Here is a 19683-nt window from a genome sequence, read left to right on the forward strand (position 1 = left end):
CATAACTTTTATTTCTTGTTTCTTACCCGTGCATGTTTCATTCAATTTCCTCTTCCTGCTTTTGCTATTGCCAGAGTATTTTTTCCAGTATATCTGTATTAAATTATTTGTGCATCTTAATCACTAGAAGTGTGTTTAATTTAAAAAAAAGTGTAGACAGTCCAAAACCTTTAAACTTATGAAAGTAAGTCATTTGTAATGACCACCAACGCCTCTAGAACACAGTCCAGCGCTTTGTGGTTTTGCTGTAGAGAAATTAGCGTTCCTGATAGCAAAGTCTTCCTTCCCCTTGTACTTGAATCGGAGATGAAAACACAATAAAAAAATAATACTGCTGGCAGTTTAGGAAGAAGGCCAAGGACCAATTTTAAGGATTTGTCTAATACACCTTTTCTTGGTTTTTAGCCTGTTTTTGGTGCTCTGAAACAACATGTTCATGCTTTATTTGAGGAAGAACTGGTAGCTGTCAAGGAAGCAAGCACTTTAACAGAAGCATTAGTGATTGCCAGGTAAGATAAACTTGTTTTCATTTCCCCAGATTGATGGTTCCATTTTTAATTGTAATTGTAATTAATTTGTAATTAATTTGTAATTGTTAAGCTTTTACCCATGGAGCACTGAGGAGTTCTTAAGAAGTCGTTGAAATGTGTCCAGATCGAATTGGGATTTGGACTTGTTGGTTTTTAAGGAGAGGGGAAACCGGAGTACCTGGAGAGAAATCTCTCGAAGCAAGGGAGAGAACCAAGAACAAACTCAACCCGTACATATGGAGTCAGCGCCGAGATTCAAACCCAAGCCACATTAGTGTGAGGCGAGTGCTCTCACTACTGCACCACCATTGTCACCCATTGTTTTGAGTCACCCACTTACTTTGTAGCTTTCAGGTTTGAAAAGTAATGTCTTGTTTGTTCACGCAGTGTTTTTCCCTACTGTTCCATTTTTTGATTAGCAATCACCTGGGTAAAGAGAAACAAGATGCATTTCTGAGTGAGCTGATGGCTCCAGTAAGGGAAATCTGGATGAGTGAAAGAATCCAACGGTACGTTTTTAAGGTTCAACCTTTCCAGCCAAGAGCTGATTCTGGAAGAATGGACGCAGTCCTAAGTTTGTAGTGTGTGGGTTAAATTCTACAGAGTGTGATCATGAAAATCGCTATTTATGAGTACTTTGGCATGATACTGTTTGTAGTGAAATATTTGATATACTAAATGTGAAGGTTTTTCGGTTTTTCCCGTTGGGCTTCTCTTAAGAGTGAAACCAACAGATCAAGGAATTTAACCCTACTACCTTGTCTCACTTACAAACGACCCAAATTAAAAACTCAGTTAAGGATAAAAATTTTTGTCTTGTGAATAGGTGGCAAAATAACAAATGGTACAAGATCGTAAAGGCTTGTTACTTAAATGGTTATGTGGTTTCATTTTGTCATTCTCGCATATTTAGTAAAACTCTTCTCTTTACTGTCTTCACTTCTATAAGCATCGCACACTCCAAGGTAGTTACTAATACATCAGTGTAGATGGACGGTTTTTCTTCATATTCTTTTTAGTTAGTATGTATAGTTAGATTACTAACTCTCCAGACTGATCTACATACATTTCGTTAAAGACTTTGTTGGGAGAACTTAATTAAAAGATCAAAGGATTCTCCCTTCGTTGATCATTTTACCAATTCTCACAACCTTTTCTCTGAATGACGTATGATTATTGTTCGGAGAAAATTGATATTGACACTGTATTATTCTTTTCGTGGACAGGGCTATCTCATCTCCAGCAAGCTTCGTGTCATTTATCGGACTGGACCAAGACCCCGCCTTGTTAAACCAGAATGGTACTGAGAGGTTTTCTTTTAACTTAGGGAATACGTTGAAATTTTTCTGTAAACCGAGTTATCAGAGGACATTCAGCCTTGTCGGCAGTTATTAACATAACTTGAAGTTTACTTAGTGATGCTATTTTTGATGCTGGTTAACTTTCTGAAGAGAATTAGCTCAATGTGCTCGTAAATGGGCGAATGCTGTTAAGATTAATTCTCAATTTTCTATCTTTTCAGAAGAGTTGAAGAAGAGAAGATTTGATGTGAGTATTGATGTAGCGATATAAAAGACCAAAACTTAATAACGTAACCTCAAGTGGAGTAAAAAAAATCGTAGTTTTTTTGGCTAATGGCTGATCATGATCAGTGTGAGGATTTGGCTATTGCAGTTCACTATGATTCAGTAGTTTTAAATACACTTGTTAATTACACTGAAGGGAATGTTTTGCTGCATCTGCACCATTTAGTTTAATTTCTCTGCAAAGCGACATCTTAGTGAACTAAAACTGGATTCCTAGGTTTGTGATTTTGCTGTCATGACATTGCTGCCACTTAAGCTTTGTTTCCCCAATCCTCTATTTTTTTTTTCAGGTTATGTTTTGTGTCACCACCATAATGGCGGTTGTCCGAAGCTGTTCTTTAATCAACTTTGAGGTTTGCATTTACTTAGATTGTTTTGCTTTATACACTCCTCGTACACTCTCCCTATATTATTTCGCTTCCATTAGAAAGTCCTACAATATAGCTGGATAGTAAAATTGCTCCCAATAATCTCGAAACCACGTTTGTTTGAGCTTAAAAGTAGAGAAAAGGTAATTGAAATATTCAACAGATTTTTTTTTTTGTGCATTAACATTTTTTGCGTTAGCGTTTTCCGTGTTTTAAGGTTTACGCACTGGAATTATAAGTGGCATTTTCCTCATGCTTTATTTAAAAATGAATACCTTCCTAACGGTTTACGGTCGTTTCGCCTACGAGTCGTTTCGCCACCTCCTGTTCGCCAACTTCTGAAGTCGTTTCGCGTACGTGTTGGGTCAGTTCCCTAACTGCTTACGCCTGATCAGTGGCTGAAAGAACGAGGTATACACTTGCGTATCGCAATACTTTGTACCTTGGTTGAGAGAGCGAAGTATATACACGCGCAGCGCTCGTTTCGCTTCTTAACGGAACGACTAAGACGTTAACGAACGGCACGTTAGCGAAACGACTGGTGAGCCAAACGACCGGTCACCTTCCTAACCCTTGCAATGCTAATGGTTTGTTGTAAACTGGTTATAACTTGTTTCTGTGCAGACGGCGACCAGAGAGGGGCTGTCCATTGGGTCGATGCCTAATGGGACTCCTTATGTGCACAATCCCTGTGCACCGTATGTTGTGCCATTACTTGGCAATCTTACGCTGCTAGCAAAGTAAGTGGTTTGTCTTTATAGCAAGTAATTCCACTTTTGTGGCTGTCGGCTAAGGCAGAGTCGTTATGTATGTTCTTTACAACAAGTGGTTTTATCAGGAGCCACAGCCTATGGTTTGTGTGAAACGTGTCCTCAGAAAGAAGGGAATCATCTATTCAGAGTCGTGTTCGTGTTGTTTTTTGGAATCTAGTTGAGACGCAACAGCTCCGCAAGATCAAACATGAGTCACTAACAACAGTTTTTTTAAAAGGGAAACATAGCATGAGACATTGTACGCTACACTGAAGTATTTAATTTTATCCCCAGCAGCCCTTAAACCTTGGTTACGTATAATCTTCTACAGACCCTAACAATGTTGTGGACTCCCTACTGAAACCGTGTCATTCTTCAGTCATCTGTTTTACTGTTCCTCAAGTATAGTCCTTCCTAAGACGGACATATGGTTGTTACCCCTCAGAGATAGCTGACCGTATTATTAATTTAGGTTATTCTTATGTAGGTGTTTCAATAGCCTGTATGATCCTGCAATAAAAAGAAGTATGATGGGAGACTACCTGGCCGCCCTAGACATGCATGACCTTGACACTAGTGCTATTTATGGTGAGGAATACTTTGTTAGCGAGATAACATTTTTGAGCTTCTCTATGGGTAACTAAGGACGTCGTTTTCATCGCGCGTTTTTCGTAAAATGGTCGCATATATATCAAGAATTGTTTTACGTGTTAACGCTAATAGCCAGCTAGAACAACCACGGAAACAAAAAACTTAAAAGCAAAAGGTTAAATAAGAAGAACGTGCAGCCCAATTTTTGGTAGATTTTTTTGCCCGCCATCGTACGACGTATGTTGTCAAACGTGATCAAAAATTGTCAATGTAAACGTCTCTGTAATCGCTAAGATCTTCTTTTGATCAATAGCGATCGTGGCGACTTCGATTTCGTCGGAAATACCCATACAGAGTCTTATTTGTAATAAATGGCGTGATGTGATATAAGAGACGAACTCAGCAAAACCTCTGAGTCGCAAATGGGAAATGAAACCATGATCCTCCGTACACTAGTGTGATGCTTTAACCGCTGAGCTACTGAGAACTGGGTGGTGAGCAAGTCATTTGTGGGCTGACATAATTATTGCAGCGCCGTCACATTATGTAAAATTTGGCCGTGACTATTGACAATAAAAATAATAAAAATGATAGTAACCGTTAGTATTTTACTTTTAGTGTAAAAACGTTTTTCAACTGAAAATAGAAATCAATTGAGCGTTTTCACTCACGTGGCCAACATCTGTTCAAATTCATGGAAACAAAAGAAGGCGTTTACATAAGAAAAGAGTTCAACTCCCACAAGTTAATAAGACTGGCCTCGACCACCAACATGGCCACAGCGACGTCATGTGAAAACGCTCTTTAAGAGTGAAAATGTCCGTTTATATTAGCGACACTAACCTACCCACCACATTCTTAATTTTTTTTTTCAGTTCTTTCGCATGGTCAAGACAAAGATAGAAGTGGAGTTCCAACCGTTTTTAAGCCGATTCATGCCACAAAAGCGTACCTTTATTACTTAGCAGATTCATGGTTCGTGCTAAAAACGTTTTTAAACCGATTCATGCCACAAAAGCGTACCTTTATTAATTAGCAGAATCATGGTTCAAGCTAAAAACGTTAAATTGTAATTATCAAGTACGCACTTAACGGAGTTGTTTTGATAGGAATAAGGCTCAGCTATTAATGTGCGAGTGTCTAAAAGAAAGCTTCTATTGACGTTAAGAAAGTGATTGATTTCCTTCCAAAGTTTCTTTTATTCTACTTCGATAAACCTTTCTATTGGCCAGCGTCGCAGAGGTAATGTAACCCTGGTTAGTAACGTCTGTGAAGCAAGGCCGATTTTCTTGTTCTGGGTCCTTAAAGGACTCGACGAATTACTGGAAATGCGTTTCGAATTTCCCTTCAACTTGATTGGCAAATCGACAATACCACTTATAACAGGCATATCATGGCGCGTATTCAAATCGTTGCGCACGGGTGGGTCGAAAACAAGGATTCGGTGCTGTTTGGCAGACCGACTTAACCAGAAGTTTAGTTCTGTCTGTGACACAGGTTACCCTTTTTTTTGACTCGATGTTATTTGGAATTGCATAGTGCCAACAGTAGGACAAAAACGCATTTTTTCGTTCCAGAAGTAGGGGTACCTTTGAAGGCTAGACGTGAAAAAAAAAAATGAACTCATGCATTTTGAGCAACAGTGTTAGGTGAAACCTCCTTGCTCTATTGACGTTAAATATCACTTAAAAAGAGGAGGAGCATACGTTGAAATGTTTAGAGGGCTTGTTCAAAGAAAAGGGCAAGTCATGAATTTGGCTTGAAATCTAAATCGTATCAAATGAGTTCTATTTTACAACAGAGCCAGATTATCGTGAAAATGCTATCATTCTTGATCATTCCGGGAGGAGCAAGCTTTGAATTAAAAATAGGTGATTGCTTGGCTTAAACATTTTAAGGAGGTAGCACAAGGATCATGTGATTCTCTGGTTTTACTAGGTTATAATTTAGCACAGTGATGGAAAGTTGTGTTTCTCTTCAGTTGAATAGCAAATAAAAGGCAAATCGAAAAAGCCAAATTTTTACTCCAGTTATTTTCAAAAGCTTTGTAACTAGTTTATTACTTATGCTACGTAAGGAATCCCTTAAATAGGGGTTTTCTTAAAGAAAATCGGATGTCAACGTTGAATGTCGCTTGAACCCATCTTCCGCCCACCTCTTTACGTTTATTTTGTCCACTTCTCATTCTCTCTCGTTATATTTTTCCACCTTCTCTCTTTTTTAATAATTCAGCTACCATGCTCTGGGATATGCTGGAGCCTGTCTTAGCCATGATTTTTACAGCATTCCTGGCCTACCAGAACTCATTAAAGAGAATGTTGTGAAGTCTTTAACATATGTTCCCAACTACAGACTGAGGTTTGTTGTACGTATCCTTTGAACAAACTTATGAGAGTTAATATTTCCTTCTGTGTCGCATCATTAAACAGTAGAGGGTCGCCAGGTCGGATGAACCAGAAGGAAAGGAAGTGGGAACAAGGACAATAGGGAGCTTAAGCAACGACGACGGCGACGGCTACGAAAACGTCACTTAAAAAGTGAATTCGCTCTGCCTCAAACTTAATCGCGCTTATTCCATCTCGTTCAATTCGTCAAATGTTGTCAAATGTTTTTGGACTTGAATTCTAAAATACCGTATCAAAGTTCAGGAAAAGAAAAAGAAAGGTGTCGTCGTGTGTTCCCGTCCTCGACAAAACGTGAAATTAGGCACTTTCACGTAGTAGTCGTGCAATGACGGCTGAGAAATGTACAAAAAAGGCGTGATGCATGTGCAAAGTTGTGGTTCTGTTAATCTAAACCTATTGCTTTTTTGCCTTTGTCGTTGCCGTCATCGTTGCTTAAGCTCGCTAATAGGACTTAGGAAGCTTAAGAGAAGGAATTAGGAGCCAGATTTGTGAACGCTATGAAATATGAGGTGACTGAGAGTCAGGGAAAGGATTGGGTGAGAGCCACTTAGTTAGGGATAGGAAACGAGGAAAATGGAAGTGGGAACCAGGAAAGACCTGGAGACTTGGGTTTTTGAGAGAAGGTGGAGGCCAGTAAACTAGAAGGGTCGGGGATAGGACAGAGGTGGCTGGGATTCCTGGTCAGATGTTTTGTGCGTCGGAACAATGTAGGGGAAAAAAGATAAAAGAAGGAGGATGGGCAAGCAAAGGTAGAGATCTCAAAGTGGAAAGATAGGAAGAAATTCAGCGATATTATTATGATATTACTTTCCCACAGTCCCTGAATGTATTCCTTGACTCCTCATATCAGGTAATTTTATGAAGTTGTTTATCTTGCACTGCCCTGTGTATCACCAGATGAACGTGGTTGTTCCTGTACTTTCACTTTTCTTCACCTGGATGGTTCAGGTACCTTTTATTGATGTATATCAGGCTGTTTTCTCGACTTATTATTCTAAGACAATCCGTAAAAGAAACAAAAGGATAGTCCTTTATTGAATTATTTATTTTGATTGTGTGTATGCTGTTTTAGCATCTTGAAGAACAGTGGGAGATTGTCAGACAGCACCAAGCCGACAGGTTAGCAACGAAAATATGTGATTTTTGAAAGCAAAATTGGGAATTGCAATTAGAATTGTACTGTACAGGAAACTATCGTTATTGCAGGCATCCTTCGGACTGAAAATTAAGGCCCTTATTAGTTAGAGTCCGTAACAGTTGGGTGCACAGAGGACTTTTTTTGAAAATTTCTGAGATAAATAAAATGGTATACATCTACATTGAAGTTAACATCATTTGACTCTAAAGTCAGCTTTGCGATTTATGGAACAATGATTTCCAGTGATGTACAGCAGAAGTGAAAATATAACCAAAAATACAAGGAAATGAATGTTAGTTGTGTTCAGGTGCTGAAAAATGCGGCCCGGTATCGGTAACGAAAATCGGCTTTTTTTAAAGTGAAAGCTATCTTTAAATCCACAGCACAACTGAAATGGATGAGGAAGAAGACAACATGGAATCCAAAGAGATCATTGAGGACCAGTTGGTGTCGATTATCAGCAAGGATTACTTGGATGTTTTCAGTGAGTACCTCATTTTGCTTGGTACTTGATAAGCTATCCAATTGCCTTGCACTGGCAGATATTCAACTGTTTTATTTGTTTCTCATGCGGCGTGATCGGCCATATTTATACTTTAGTATTGATGTTGTTCTGCCGCGTTTTTGCGTTACTTCTAACAGCTTTTTGAGTCCTTTTACCTTTTTTTTGTCACATTTCAAATGTTACGTTTTGCTAACCTTGGAAAAGATACCTCTGGGACAAGGTTATCTACTTGTAACAGTCACTCAAGGCGGGTGCAGAAATGGCTCTGCCATTTGGTCTTTCTAGCACCCCAGCTGCTTTTCAGCATTTGATGGAATCCGCACTTGCATGGAGTCTGTAAATTAAACTAATTATACAAGTCGTGTCGAAGGACTGCTAAAGGTTTCTGAATCATTTTAGCTTTAGCATGTGTTTTAAACAAAGAGAGCAATGCGTCGACAGGAATGGTAGTCGCAGAAGAGGACGAACTTAAAGGTAACTTCATTAGACTAATAATTTTAGTATCACTGTCTCTGTGGTGATTTGTTGTGTGCTGTGCTGTATTTCTTCTTTCTTATTTGGTACATGACAGTTAGTAAAGAAAAGGAAAATGCTCTGATTCGTAGCATTGTTTATCTTGACTGGATGTCTAAACAGTTTGTTGACACTCACTACAGACTGCTCTGATATACCCTAACTTGATGTATACAAAACGTTATGTGCAATTAACGTTATGTGCAATTCCCTTTTCGTAGGATTAGATGCCAACAATGCCAAGTTAGGATCATTGGGAAGGTTGCTTTTGAGAACTGAGGTAGTATAAAGTAACTGATCCTTTCTTTTTCCCTGTAAGTCAATTTTGGAAATGTCGAATAAACTACTAAGATGGTCAATACAGAAAAAACATTAGTTCCTAATCACAAATAAAAGATGACAATGTGTTAAGTTACCTGGAATTCTCTGCTTAATCAAAGTACCTTTTATCCTAACAGTCTGCTCCCAAAAAGTGAAGTGGTTTTCACCCCCACAACTTGTATTTTTCCTATTTTAATGACTAAGCTACACAAATCCTAACATTTCAGAGTGTGAACATGCAAGTACTGTGTACCGTTTTTCAAAGTATGACCTGGCCTGATTCAACTGTCTGTTATAGGGCCACACGTCTTGCTACTGCCTTTGTCAAAGAAGTGAGTAATACATTATCTAAAACATGAATCAATCAATCGATAAATAACGAGATTGTGTACAATTTCGCATCGACTGGATGAGGAGAACCAACAACAAACTCAACCCACATATAGCGTTGTTTCGTTTCATCGTCGTCTTTGTGTCATATCGTATGTACTCAATTAAAAGTCGCAAATGTAGATAACATTACCAATAAATGCCGCTCTCGAATAAACTCAGCACAACTCAGCAAAAAGAAAAGCAAGACATTGGACTTTAAGCATCTTTCTATTTTAGATAATATTGACAAATGATTCACTGTCATTGTTTTCAGTCAGGATTAAAGAAAATGAATAATACGATTTTGAAATAAACGCCGTTCTTGAATTAACGCTGCATCGGAAACACTTTAATCGAGTAAATACCTTAATGGCCATTTGGGTGTTGTTACATGTCCCTGTGGTTATTGTAATGGAGCTACTGATCTTGTTACATTTCACAACAGTCCTAAGTGAGTTATGTTGTATCACATAGTCAACTGACATTCTCTTTATTTTGCCTCTCAAGGTTGTTGTCATATCACGTCAACTGACATCCTCTTTATTTTGCCTCTCAAGGTTGTTGTCATATGCAAAGAAGCTGGAACTAGGTTAGCGGACTCTGTCGTTGAACAGTTGTTCACTCAAGTCTTGAAGGTGGGTGCCATTTTAAGTTAACCTCTAACAAAAAATTGCCATCATTGACATTGCTGTGCCTCCATAGTAGTTGAACGAAACAGTTGAAGGTGGTGAAAAGGTAGTGAACCTAGGACCTGTTATTTTAACCCCCGGGGGTACTTAATGGTGAAGGATATGCCGCTGGGAAACTGGAACCCTTACCCTATGCAAGACTTAGTTCAGGTGATTTGCCATCTTACACTAGATTAAACTCACAATATCCTCCCTATGCTAGAGTTGCTCTTTTCCCGCTTTCCCTGGTGTAGATTGTTTCTTGGAAAATGATACCCTATAATAGACTCAAGCCCTCTGATTTCCTATACCCTACCTATTATGTTAACTTTGGTGGCCTTTTCATTTCGCCAACGCTATAACCATAAACTGCTATTTCCTATTATTTCCCGTATTTTGAACTAACCAAAGACGTACGTGAGAATTAGGTTAATGTTGAAGAAGGTGTCCTTAGTTTTGCAATTAGTGGCAGTTAGTGGCAGTTGTGGAGGACATATGGTCTGTCTTTTTTAAATTCCAATCGAATGATACATAGTCTGGTAAGTAGTAAAATTAATAGCACATTCTGCATCTCCCATTGCAGGGTCTTCACGTTCAAGGTCACTGCTTTACTGAAACGTACCTGACTTACGCTGGACAGACAATGTACGAACTTCTGGTAAGAAAATCTAGAATCTTGTTTCACGTGACCACCTGTCCATGCCACATGCCAACCAATGTATGGCTTTCCTATAGAATGATGTATGCCATTCATGCCAAGATCTGTAGGTCTCTATGTCTGAACGGGGCATCCACTGGCTAGAGTCACGTGGTCGTATTGCAGGCGCAGATATATCACCTATTGAGGTCACATTTTTATGTTGTCTTCTGACCAGATAATGATTTTTGTTTGGAACACGATCTGAAGTTTTTTTGTCAGATATATTTAGTTACCTTAGTATTGTTTGTGTTTAATTTTGTAGTAATTTTTTGAAGTGAATTGTTTGTGTTAAATGGGAGCTCCACTTGTAGGCTTAGCTAAATTTACATAGTACAGTCTAGAGCTTTCCTTAGTAACCCATTGAAGTCCCAATAGTGGCCAACATCAGTTTTCTCGTAATATTTTTCATTCATCATCAAGAGTATAGGTTAAGAGAATTTATAATATGATCACCAAGGAGGACATGCTTTGATCTTTTATCAAATTCTCTTAACTAATCTTTCAAGGAAATGATGGGGATCACATGGGAGAATATGTATGAGGACATGGGGGCTCAAAGGGGAAACACATCAGATCCTCACGAGTCCATGGTCATTCTTTGTTACACTAAGTAAACTTTTTAATTTCAGAGACCTGAATACTCATCACTGCAGCAAGTTCTTCTTCAAACTAACTGCTCCTTGGAGGATTTGCATGTATGTTCATCCAAGAGTCACTATTTATCTTAATAAACTTTTTTGTCAGAGATAACTGTTAGCAGGTTAGTCCAGTTCTGGCCCCCATCTCTGTCACGCAACACATCAAGCAACGCATTACGTGACAGAGAGAGAGAGGAGCCAGAACTGGACTATTAGCAGGTCAGAAGCCATGTTTAATCCGGGAATTTGTTTTCTTTATAGTTACAGGTGGTAAAATTCTTTTGTTTGGAGGAGGGTGGAGTTGTGGCACCGTATGCCAGACTGACAGACTAATTATTTAACAATAAGATGTTGTTTTTAGGCTTTTGAGGCCATGTGTTTTGAAGGAAACGATGTTCCAGAGAAAAGAAAAAGAGATCAGTTCAAGAAACTTGTGTCTGGAATCGTAGGGGTGAGGATAATACTTTAGTTTGATTTGTCATTACCGGTACATCCTTTGCCTCTCTGTCAAACGAAAGTTAATTTTGATTCTCCTCAGGCAGACATTTCCAAAGGCACCATCAATATTGACAGAGTTTGTTTTTATACAGCACTGTTATCACTGTTTTGTTATAAACCAAAATCCAACAGATGCCTACTATGCAATCAAGTCGAATTTGATGGTAATTAGCATCAGATTTCCAAAGTTCTTTCTCGTCAGGGTAGCTGAGGCTACTTAACCTTTATGTCCCAAGAGTGATCAACATCAATTTTCTCCCAACAACATCAGTGCATCATCAATAGAAAAGGTTGTTAGAATCAAGAAAAAGATCACCAGAGTCGAAATTCTTTGATCGTTCATTAAATTCTCTGAACTTACAGTTTTCTTTAAGGAAATGTATTGAGATTAGTTTAAAGAATTTTTATGTGGATGTTGAGGGTTAAAGTTAATCCCTATGCCAGGTCTTTACAGTCGAGGCAGGTCAAACGTACCCCCCAAGATTGCATTAATGAATCGATTATTTGTAAAATGAATTCGTTGGTCGTTGCCGCAACCAGTCTCAAATTCAAATCTGTATTCCTGCATGCGTAATGAGCAGTGAATTTTTTCACAATAACTCCTCTGTGTTCGTTCAGATTGAAAAATCTTTGAATGGATAAAACTGTTTTGAAGACATTTGCACCAAATTCAAGGAAACTGAGGTGGCAGAAATTTCATGACTACCGCGCGTGTGAATTCACTGTTCGTTACGTATGCAGAGGTGCAGAGACGAAACTGAAATCCACAACTACCAATGGATTAAACCTCCGAATATTAAATTCGTTAATGCATTCTTGGGGGTATGCTTGACCTGCCCTGACTGTAACCTCAAAGGTGATTAAAATTTATGGTTTATAAAAGTTATCATTCTTGCCAAATATATTTCCTCCTTTGAAGTTTGTAGCTGATTGTTATTGATGTTTGTTTGACTTGTAGAAAAATGTTGCAGAATTGTTCCAAAATGAGATCAAGATCAAAGACCTTCCCCCGATAAAAATCAACTGCACCAAACCAGAGCCAACGGAGGATCTTACAGGACTTTCTGATCTATTTGAGCCACAAACAAGCTAAGAAGTACTGTAATAAGATTGAGATAAATATAATCACACAAAGGTAAAGAAATAAAGTTATGGTATGGACATAAGCTTTAAAATAGAGACCTTTAGATTCTAAGACGAGAACGACCACAAGAACGAGATTTTCCCAATACTGAGTATTGCTCGGGCGTGAACAAGTGTCATTTTGGCGCGAAAATGTGATAGCCGTCGTCATTCTACTACGAGTTTTAGCGAAAATGCAGAAGTGGCGGAAACTAGTTATCAAATGTTAGAAGTTTTATCATTTTGCGATCGGGATAGGGCTTAACCTCCTGTAATAACGATGACAGTGCTAACTTTTCTGGTGGGTCAAAAGTACGATGAAGCTTTCCGGGGTATCTTTTTTCCGAGAATACGCGAAAAAACTTTAAGTCAAATCTTATACTCGTACGGTAGTCGATCTCATCCTCGAATCTAAAGCTCACTAATATAACTTATGTCTACCACAACAACTGTTGCCATTTCCTTGTCAAACTCAGAAAACCGTCAACATCTGAATGTCTCTGGAACGAGGAGACCGCGAAACCACGAACTAATTAGCACTGCCATATGCACTTTAGTTTTCTCATGTACGTGATTACACTTTATCACTATAAAACGGTAACATTCCAGAAAAACATTTGAACCTCCATTGAGTGGCCAGTCTCGGGGTACACCGGCAAGTGGCTGCTTAAAGGCGGTTGGCCGCGCGATAGACGTTTCTGATTATTAGCATAATCTTTAACTCAAACATCACTTTAATTTGATTTAGAAACAAACATGCAATGGGAGTGGCATAACTGATCCACTATCAGGGGTCAAATTAATAAAACTTTTACATGGGTAATTTACAAGTGTAGCTATTGTTCTCAGACTCTAAAACAATGGCTTCACTTGTAATTACGTGTGTAAAATTTTTATTAAATTAACCCCAGTTGTCAGCTTCTTATCTATCTCACACTGTAAGTGTATCAAGTGCTTGATGGCTGATTAATAGAGGTGACCTACAACAATAGACCTCTTGCCGTGATGGCCAAAAGGTGGCCATGGCCACTTGATAGGGCTGGCTGCTTAATAGAGGTTTAATTTGCATATTCTTGTCTGCAGAGCTTTGGTTACTGGTCGCTCAATAGAGGGTCACTCTTTGTAGGTGCATGGCTGCTTAAATTTGCCTCACTGGAGGGTTTCTTTTTAGGAAGTCCTGCGCTGTACTACACAGGCACACTTAATGGAGGTTCAATTGTATTCTGGTATTCATGAATTTCTGAGTTTCGCAGAAGCTTTAAAAAGTGTTTATTTATTTATTGAGAAGGCAAAAATGTCGATAAACTTATAAATTAAAATTAGAACAGGGCTAGATTTTTAATTGTTTTCTCACTTTATGCTCTGTTAGCCAGCGGATACAAAAAACTAATCTTTTCCTGTCCCAGTATGACAAACCCTTAGTCCTACTGTACTATTTTTGATAATTATTATCATTAGTAGTTTAAACTCTCTCCAAGAAAGAAAGGGGTAATTTCCACTGCAAGGTCAACTTAAGACTTGTAGTCTGCGACAAATTTTGTCAAAAGCCTTGGAAAACTGCACCTCATAATTATTATTTAGAAGTTATCACGAAATTGTTCAATGACCTCCTTACAAAATTTGAATGTAATACATTATTCCTTTAAAATACAATAAAAGAATGTTAAAAATAGACTGCCAAATTTATCATATTTATTACAAATATTTGCCTGTGAGCTAGGGCAATAATGAAAAACCACAAACACCAGTCAAAAGGCCAGTCAAAACATCCCAATTGTCTCTTCACGATTGTAACAGTCTGTGCAATAATCCTTGCCTTGACAAGCTGATTGGACATCTTACACCCAGTTGTAGCTAGACAAAGACAGTTAAAGTATTCCAAGGAAGTATATCTTTTCACACTCAAAGGACAAACTTCTTTTTACAGCAAAATAAATAGTACCATGTGAAACGACCATTGATGAATTGCCATATGAATGGTTTTTAAGTCGGCCACACATTCATTGTGGTGCTTGGGTCTCTCTCTTTCTGTTATACAGAAAATGAGAGCTGAAATAATGAAAAAAACCGTTTTAAGTCCTTGCATTAGAATACGAATGCATTATTCTTCATCACTGGAATGTGACAACAGATTTAACTTATCCATGTCCAACTCTCCAGAAGCCTAAAAAAATAAAAATATAAAGAAAGAATTTAAAACTGACAGTATTGATCAACATCTAAACACAGTGATTTTGTTACCTCTGTGTGCTGCGTCCCTGATGCATAAAAATTACCAAAGACGCAAGATAATTTAATGGATGCGTGCCGAAGGATGCAAAGATCGATCAAGCTGAAGACGTTTTTGTACAAAAGCCTGTTTGTGTGATTTCTGTGGATGTTTTAACAATGCATAATTTATTTTAGTCCCCTTATTTTGGTTGTTTAAATAAAAGGAATATATTTTAATGTTGAGCAGTAAACTGTGAAAAGGGTTTTGGAGTCTGTCTTTAGATTCAGTGACTTCCTGGTTACATTAAGACCCAAGCTTTTTTAATTTAGAACTCGTTTTTTGAACTGAGAATCAATGGTTCAGGAGTAGGACTTTTGATTTTTCACAAGATGAGTCCCAGGAGTCACCACAACTATTTCTAAAAAGTCACTGTAAGAGGCATTCCCAGAGTAATTTGGGACAAGTGACGAGACATAAAATAAGTAACAGCACTAATAAATCATGGCAATAGTATTATAGAAATTTAATTTTCAACAAGAAGAGCAAGGTGATGAAGTTCTGACACGCAACATAGGGCACCCACAGGTGCGGCCTCCTTTTATTTTAACAAGCACATGGGTGAAAATAATATAAATGATGGAATTCTTGTTATAAAGAGATTTTTCCCACAATAATCGAATATCATATTTAGATTGGGTCAATCTGATAATTTCTGATGACTGGGAACACAAATAATTATTATCCATCTCAGACTGGTTATCTGTCAGATAATCCTTTCTCAGACAGATAATATCTTAATGGTTAAAGGGGCAGTGTTCAATTTGGAAGAAGAATAGTCTGATTGTACATGTATAACTGTTTGTTTATTTATCTGATTTATCTGTCTGAGACCAATAGTCTGTCTGTGTACATGTAACTAACAGTCTGTGCTGATGTTGAGGACAATAAGTTTATAAGTTCTGTTTGTAATTGTCAAGTGTTTCTCTCTCTAAATATTATGTCTCCGTTCCACAACCTAGGTACCTCATTTTGGTCATGACATAAAGATAATCAGAGAGAGATTAGTGAATTTACGCAACAGGACTGCAGAAAGAAGAGGACAGCAAAACGCTTGTGTGTGACAAATGTGACAGACCTATTACTGTTTTGTGGTGATCTTCACTCAAGTTTATGTTCTCTGGCCTTTTACAAAATGACCTGTTTAAAGGAAGGTGAAGTTCGGCGGAAAAGTTTTTCAAACAAAATTATTGTCACACTTGTCACACAAAGTTTGCCGTCTTCTTTCTTCTCCCATCCTGTTGCGTAAGCTCACTCTTGTCTGGAGAAGGCATGAAAGAGTACCAGAGAGTGCAAAAACATGTTGTTGTCAGTGGCTAGTTCACTGTCGCTCTACTGAGCATTTCAGTGCAATAAAAACCAAATTATCAGCATTAAGGCTTGACGGACTATGTTTTGCAGGCTGTTTTGCCAATTTTGTACACTCTTTTACTCTTTTGTATGACAACCTTTCCAAGATAAGCTGATTATAGAGTGCCACTAGTGATAAATCCTGACCTTTCCAAAATAGCGGACTTTCTTTAACTTTCTTCTGCGACAGCATCTGCACAGGACAACCAAAAATGCAATGGCCAGGGCAGTACAGGCTCCAGCTCCAACAGGAATAAGCACGTTCACATAGAAAAATCGCACAGTCTGTTGAGTAGATTAAATTAGTTACTAACAAACCATTCATATAGGAACCCTGACTTCAATCTCAGAGAGAGTGGAGGAGTGTGTAGTGCTGAGCAATGACCCATACACTGTTTCAAGAAGGGGTAAACGCATTACAGCGGAGTATCATCTTGTGATGTGAGGCAGCAGGGGGGGGGGGGGGGGACTCTGACAATTCAGAATAAAGGGCTCTTTTAGGTGTTGTTATAAAGAGATGGGATTTCCTTTTAGGGAAATGGTTCTACTATGTGATATTTGAGGTATTATTATTTGCATAATAAATCATCCCTGACACTTTTCAAAACTGTTTAAATCTCCCCCCCTACTGTTTGTGGCTCGAACTGGGATATCATTTTACTTCTTAGACAAAAATGCACCTGGCTTTGAGGATATTGGGTTGCATAAACTGCCAGGGATGTGGAATTTGGGGAGTACAAACAGTAGATTTGGAGGCCAGTATTCTTTGCAACACCCCTCCCCCCGATGAATGAAGTATATGTATGTTAATGTGCAGTGTCTGTTATTGTTGATATTACTTCCAGCTGTTTAGTGGATTTTTGCCGTGTGAATGGAGAAACAGGTGCATGGAAGCTGAAAGGATGTTTTTTCAGTATTAGTAGCTTACAGCAGCCCAGTAGGCTTTTCCCCAAAACATTAAAACTCTTTTTTTCAAATGGCCTTAGATACATGTGTTATGATATTTTAAATGCCTTAATGCTCTATAGTCAGTGGATGCAACATCTAATAATATTATGTTGTGACAGCATAAAAAACCAACATCAAGCTTTTTGCATGAAACAATAATAAATATGTACCGTGTACAACTCTACATAATTCTGCTAAGCTCATAAACCAAACAGTCGGCTTTCAATCTATGTCTGCATTCTATGTAGTGAAACATCAGTTGCATGAGACTTCAAAATAATATCCTGTAAACCTACACTGGAGCCAATATAGAGTTTTCAGTCTTCTGTCTTAAGGTTTTTCATATTTGAAGAAAGGATTCTTACAAAGTTTATCATTACCTTTTCGTCGTCCATGGGTGATGGCACTGAATAGATAAAGCAAAAGAAAATTAATATTACTTAATATTTCATTTCCAATGCATTAGCAGGGAGGTATTTGTGTTCGCTGAGCTATAAATATCACTATAATATCATTCGTTGTTGTAAATGATATAGCAAGCTTGTGCTTGAATAAAAATTATAAGGAGCCCAGTGGCTGACACCCTCGGAATCTTAAGGGTACCCAGTGTGTAAAGGTTGTGTGCAAAAGACTAAGATTTCCTTGCACCAAAAGGGAAACTTAGTCACTGTGGGAACATCAGGCACTGCTAAAGCAGTTGTTAGCTGTCCCTCAATTTTTGGTCTGTTGCATGTCTATTGCATTGGGTAATAAAATATTATTTCATTCTTGGCGCAATAATCTTTAAATATGTAATCCTCTGGACATGGGACATTTGAAAACTGGGATATTGATATCTCCCCTCCTTATTTTCCCATGGGTTATTCTTTATTTTCTTCTCATTACTTTTCTTCACATTCTCAAACTTGGCAGTAAAAATCAATTTCAACTCACTTGAGTGTTGTGCATTTGTGGGTTGTGATGATTTTTCCTGCTCTGTTAGAGTTGTGGTTGTTTCCACAGTTTTAACAGTTGTACTTTTAGTGGTCGTTTCGGTTGTACTTTCTTTTGTAGTTTCTTCCATGCTTGGAGGAACAACCGATTCCTTTGTAGTACGTGAAGTACTGATAGTTGTCGACGCTTTGGTTGTCGATTCCGGCGTTTGAGAGGTCTGCTTTGTTGTAGATTCCGAAGTTGTTGCTTTCGGCGTTGAAGATTTCTCTGTAGTTGGGGTGGTTGTAGATTTCTCTGTGGTTGTTGATTCCACTGTTGTCAATTTCGGCGTTGTAGATTTCTCTATCGTCGATTTCTGAGTTGTATCTTGCGGCGTTGTTGTTAATTTCACTGTCGTCGTTGACATCTGGGTTGTCGTAGACTGTTGTGTTGTGCTAGGAATTTCGCTGCTTTGTGCAGCGCTCGGAGTACTGGCAGATGAATTTGTGATCGTTGTTTGAGTTGCGTTTGCAAATGAAGCGTTCCCTTGTTCTGTCAGGGTGGAAATCGTGGAGTTTAAAACGCTTGTCGAGTTAGGATTCTGAGTCGATGATCCATTAGCCGTAGCAGACTGATTCGTGGAAGTTGCATTCAGGGTTGCAGTTAATACCCCAGTCGTGTTAAACGGTGCTGTAACATTATTCGCCGCAGTAGTTGTCGCATTCGTGTAGTCAGTTGTAAAATTGGATGTGGCGGGAGATTGTGTTGCATTGGAAACCACAAGACCGGCTGAAGAATTAACGCTCGCATTTACACAGACAATCGTCAAGTTTCCCGCTTTTACTGTCTCGCAGCGTTTGGTAAGATTTAACGAAGTCCCGTTACAAATGATGAGTTGGTTTGTTCCGTTTGCTAAGCAAACATCGGTTAAATTCACCTCAATGGTAGCATTGTTAATTTCCACCTTCGACGTGCAATTCACAGCCGTCTCATTGCACGAAACTGTCATGTTGGGAGCAGAAAAATTTCCCAACGACAAACTCCTATTGCTTGCCGTTGCGTTGTCGGACAAAACAGTGCTCGTCGCATTTGCAGTTCCATTATTCATAGGAGCAGCATTTGCCCGTAATATCCACACAGGATCCATTAAAGCCACAATCATGGCAACCAACAGTGTTAACACGTAATTCTTGTCCATTTCTATTTTGGCTTTTTAAGTGAAATAACTAAACAATGGATGCTAACTTTACTCTGCAGATTTCCTTCAACAAATTTAGAACGTGTTATTTTTGTCCTCGAACATTAATAGGCAGATCTGTGAACTTATATATTTGAAAGCAGTAAATTTACCGTGTAATAATGTTAGGCGACTGCCCCCGATCTGCGATGACTTGGAATGTATGACGTCATCAAGTTGTCAAATATTTTTCAATAAATCTTTTGTCCGGTCCCAAAATCACGCAATGAATAATTCATTCTCCACTGAAGTTAGAAAAG

General features: G+C 38.4%; 2 protein-coding genes across 2 annotated transcripts in view; one reads left to right on the forward strand and one right to left on the reverse strand.

Moving 5' to 3' along the window:
• LOC140943528 (exportin-5-like) overlaps positions 1-14381 on the forward strand; it is a 27692-nt gene extending 13311 nt beyond the window's left edge. The window contains exons 18-37 of the mRNA XM_073392614.1: positions 406-509; positions 950-1039; positions 1757-1830; positions 2053-2078; positions 2407-2469; positions 3109-3224; positions 3724-3824; positions 4703-4802; positions 6060-6196; positions 7083-7180; positions 7305-7351; positions 7754-7854; positions 8275-8349; positions 8610-8668; positions 8937-9041; positions 9639-9716; positions 10333-10407; positions 11079-11144; positions 11449-11538; positions 12544-14381. Of these exons, the coding sequence (XP_073248715.1) occupies positions 406-509; positions 950-1039; positions 1757-1830; positions 2053-2078; positions 2407-2469; positions 3109-3224; positions 3724-3824; positions 4703-4802; positions 6060-6196; positions 7083-7180; positions 7305-7351; positions 7754-7854; positions 8275-8349; positions 8610-8668; positions 8937-9041; positions 9639-9716; positions 10333-10407; positions 11079-11144; positions 11449-11538; positions 12544-12678 (1740 nt within the window). The 3' untranslated portion in view covers positions 12679-14381. The remainder of the gene's footprint in view (positions 1-405; positions 510-949; positions 1040-1756; positions 1831-2052; positions 2079-2406; positions 2470-3108; positions 3225-3723; positions 3825-4702; positions 4803-6059; positions 6197-7082; positions 7181-7304; positions 7352-7753; positions 7855-8274; positions 8350-8609; positions 8669-8936; positions 9042-9638; positions 9717-10332; positions 10408-11078; positions 11145-11448; positions 11539-12543) is intronic.
• LOC140944113 (uncharacterized) lies at positions 14378-19559 on the reverse strand. Its single transcript, XM_073393237.1, has 4 exons — positions 18208-19559; positions 17655-17680; positions 16474-16611; positions 14378-14871 (listed from the first exon to the last, which is right to left on the reverse strand). Exons 1-4 carry the CDS (start codon positions 19382-19384, stop codon positions 14809-14811), a joined length of 1404 nt encoding a protein of 467 aa, XP_073249338.1. The 5' UTR covers positions 19385-19559; the 3' UTR covers positions 14378-14808.
• Positions 19560-19683: the final 124 nt, after the last annotated feature.

This window comes from Porites lutea, chromosome 7 (assembly GCF_958299795.1).
Source record: "Porites lutea chromosome 7, jaPorLute2.1, whole genome shotgun sequence".
In the NCBI taxonomy this organism is placed as follows: Eukaryota; Metazoa; Cnidaria; class Anthozoa; order Scleractinia; family Poritidae; genus Porites; species Porites lutea.

Coding starts and splice junctions, on each gene's coding strand:
- LOC140944113 (XM_073393237.1), bottom strand. CDS start 19,384: ATGGACAAGAATTACGTGTTAACACTGTTGGTTGCCATGATTGTGGCT. Junction 17,681..18,207: donor CACAAATGCACAACACTCAA/GTGAGTTGAAAT, acceptor TTATCTATTCAG/TGCCATCACCCATGGACGAC. Junction 16,612..17,654: donor CACCCATGGACGACGAAAAG/GTAATGATAAAC, acceptor TCTACTCAACAG/ACTGTGCGATTTTTCTATGT.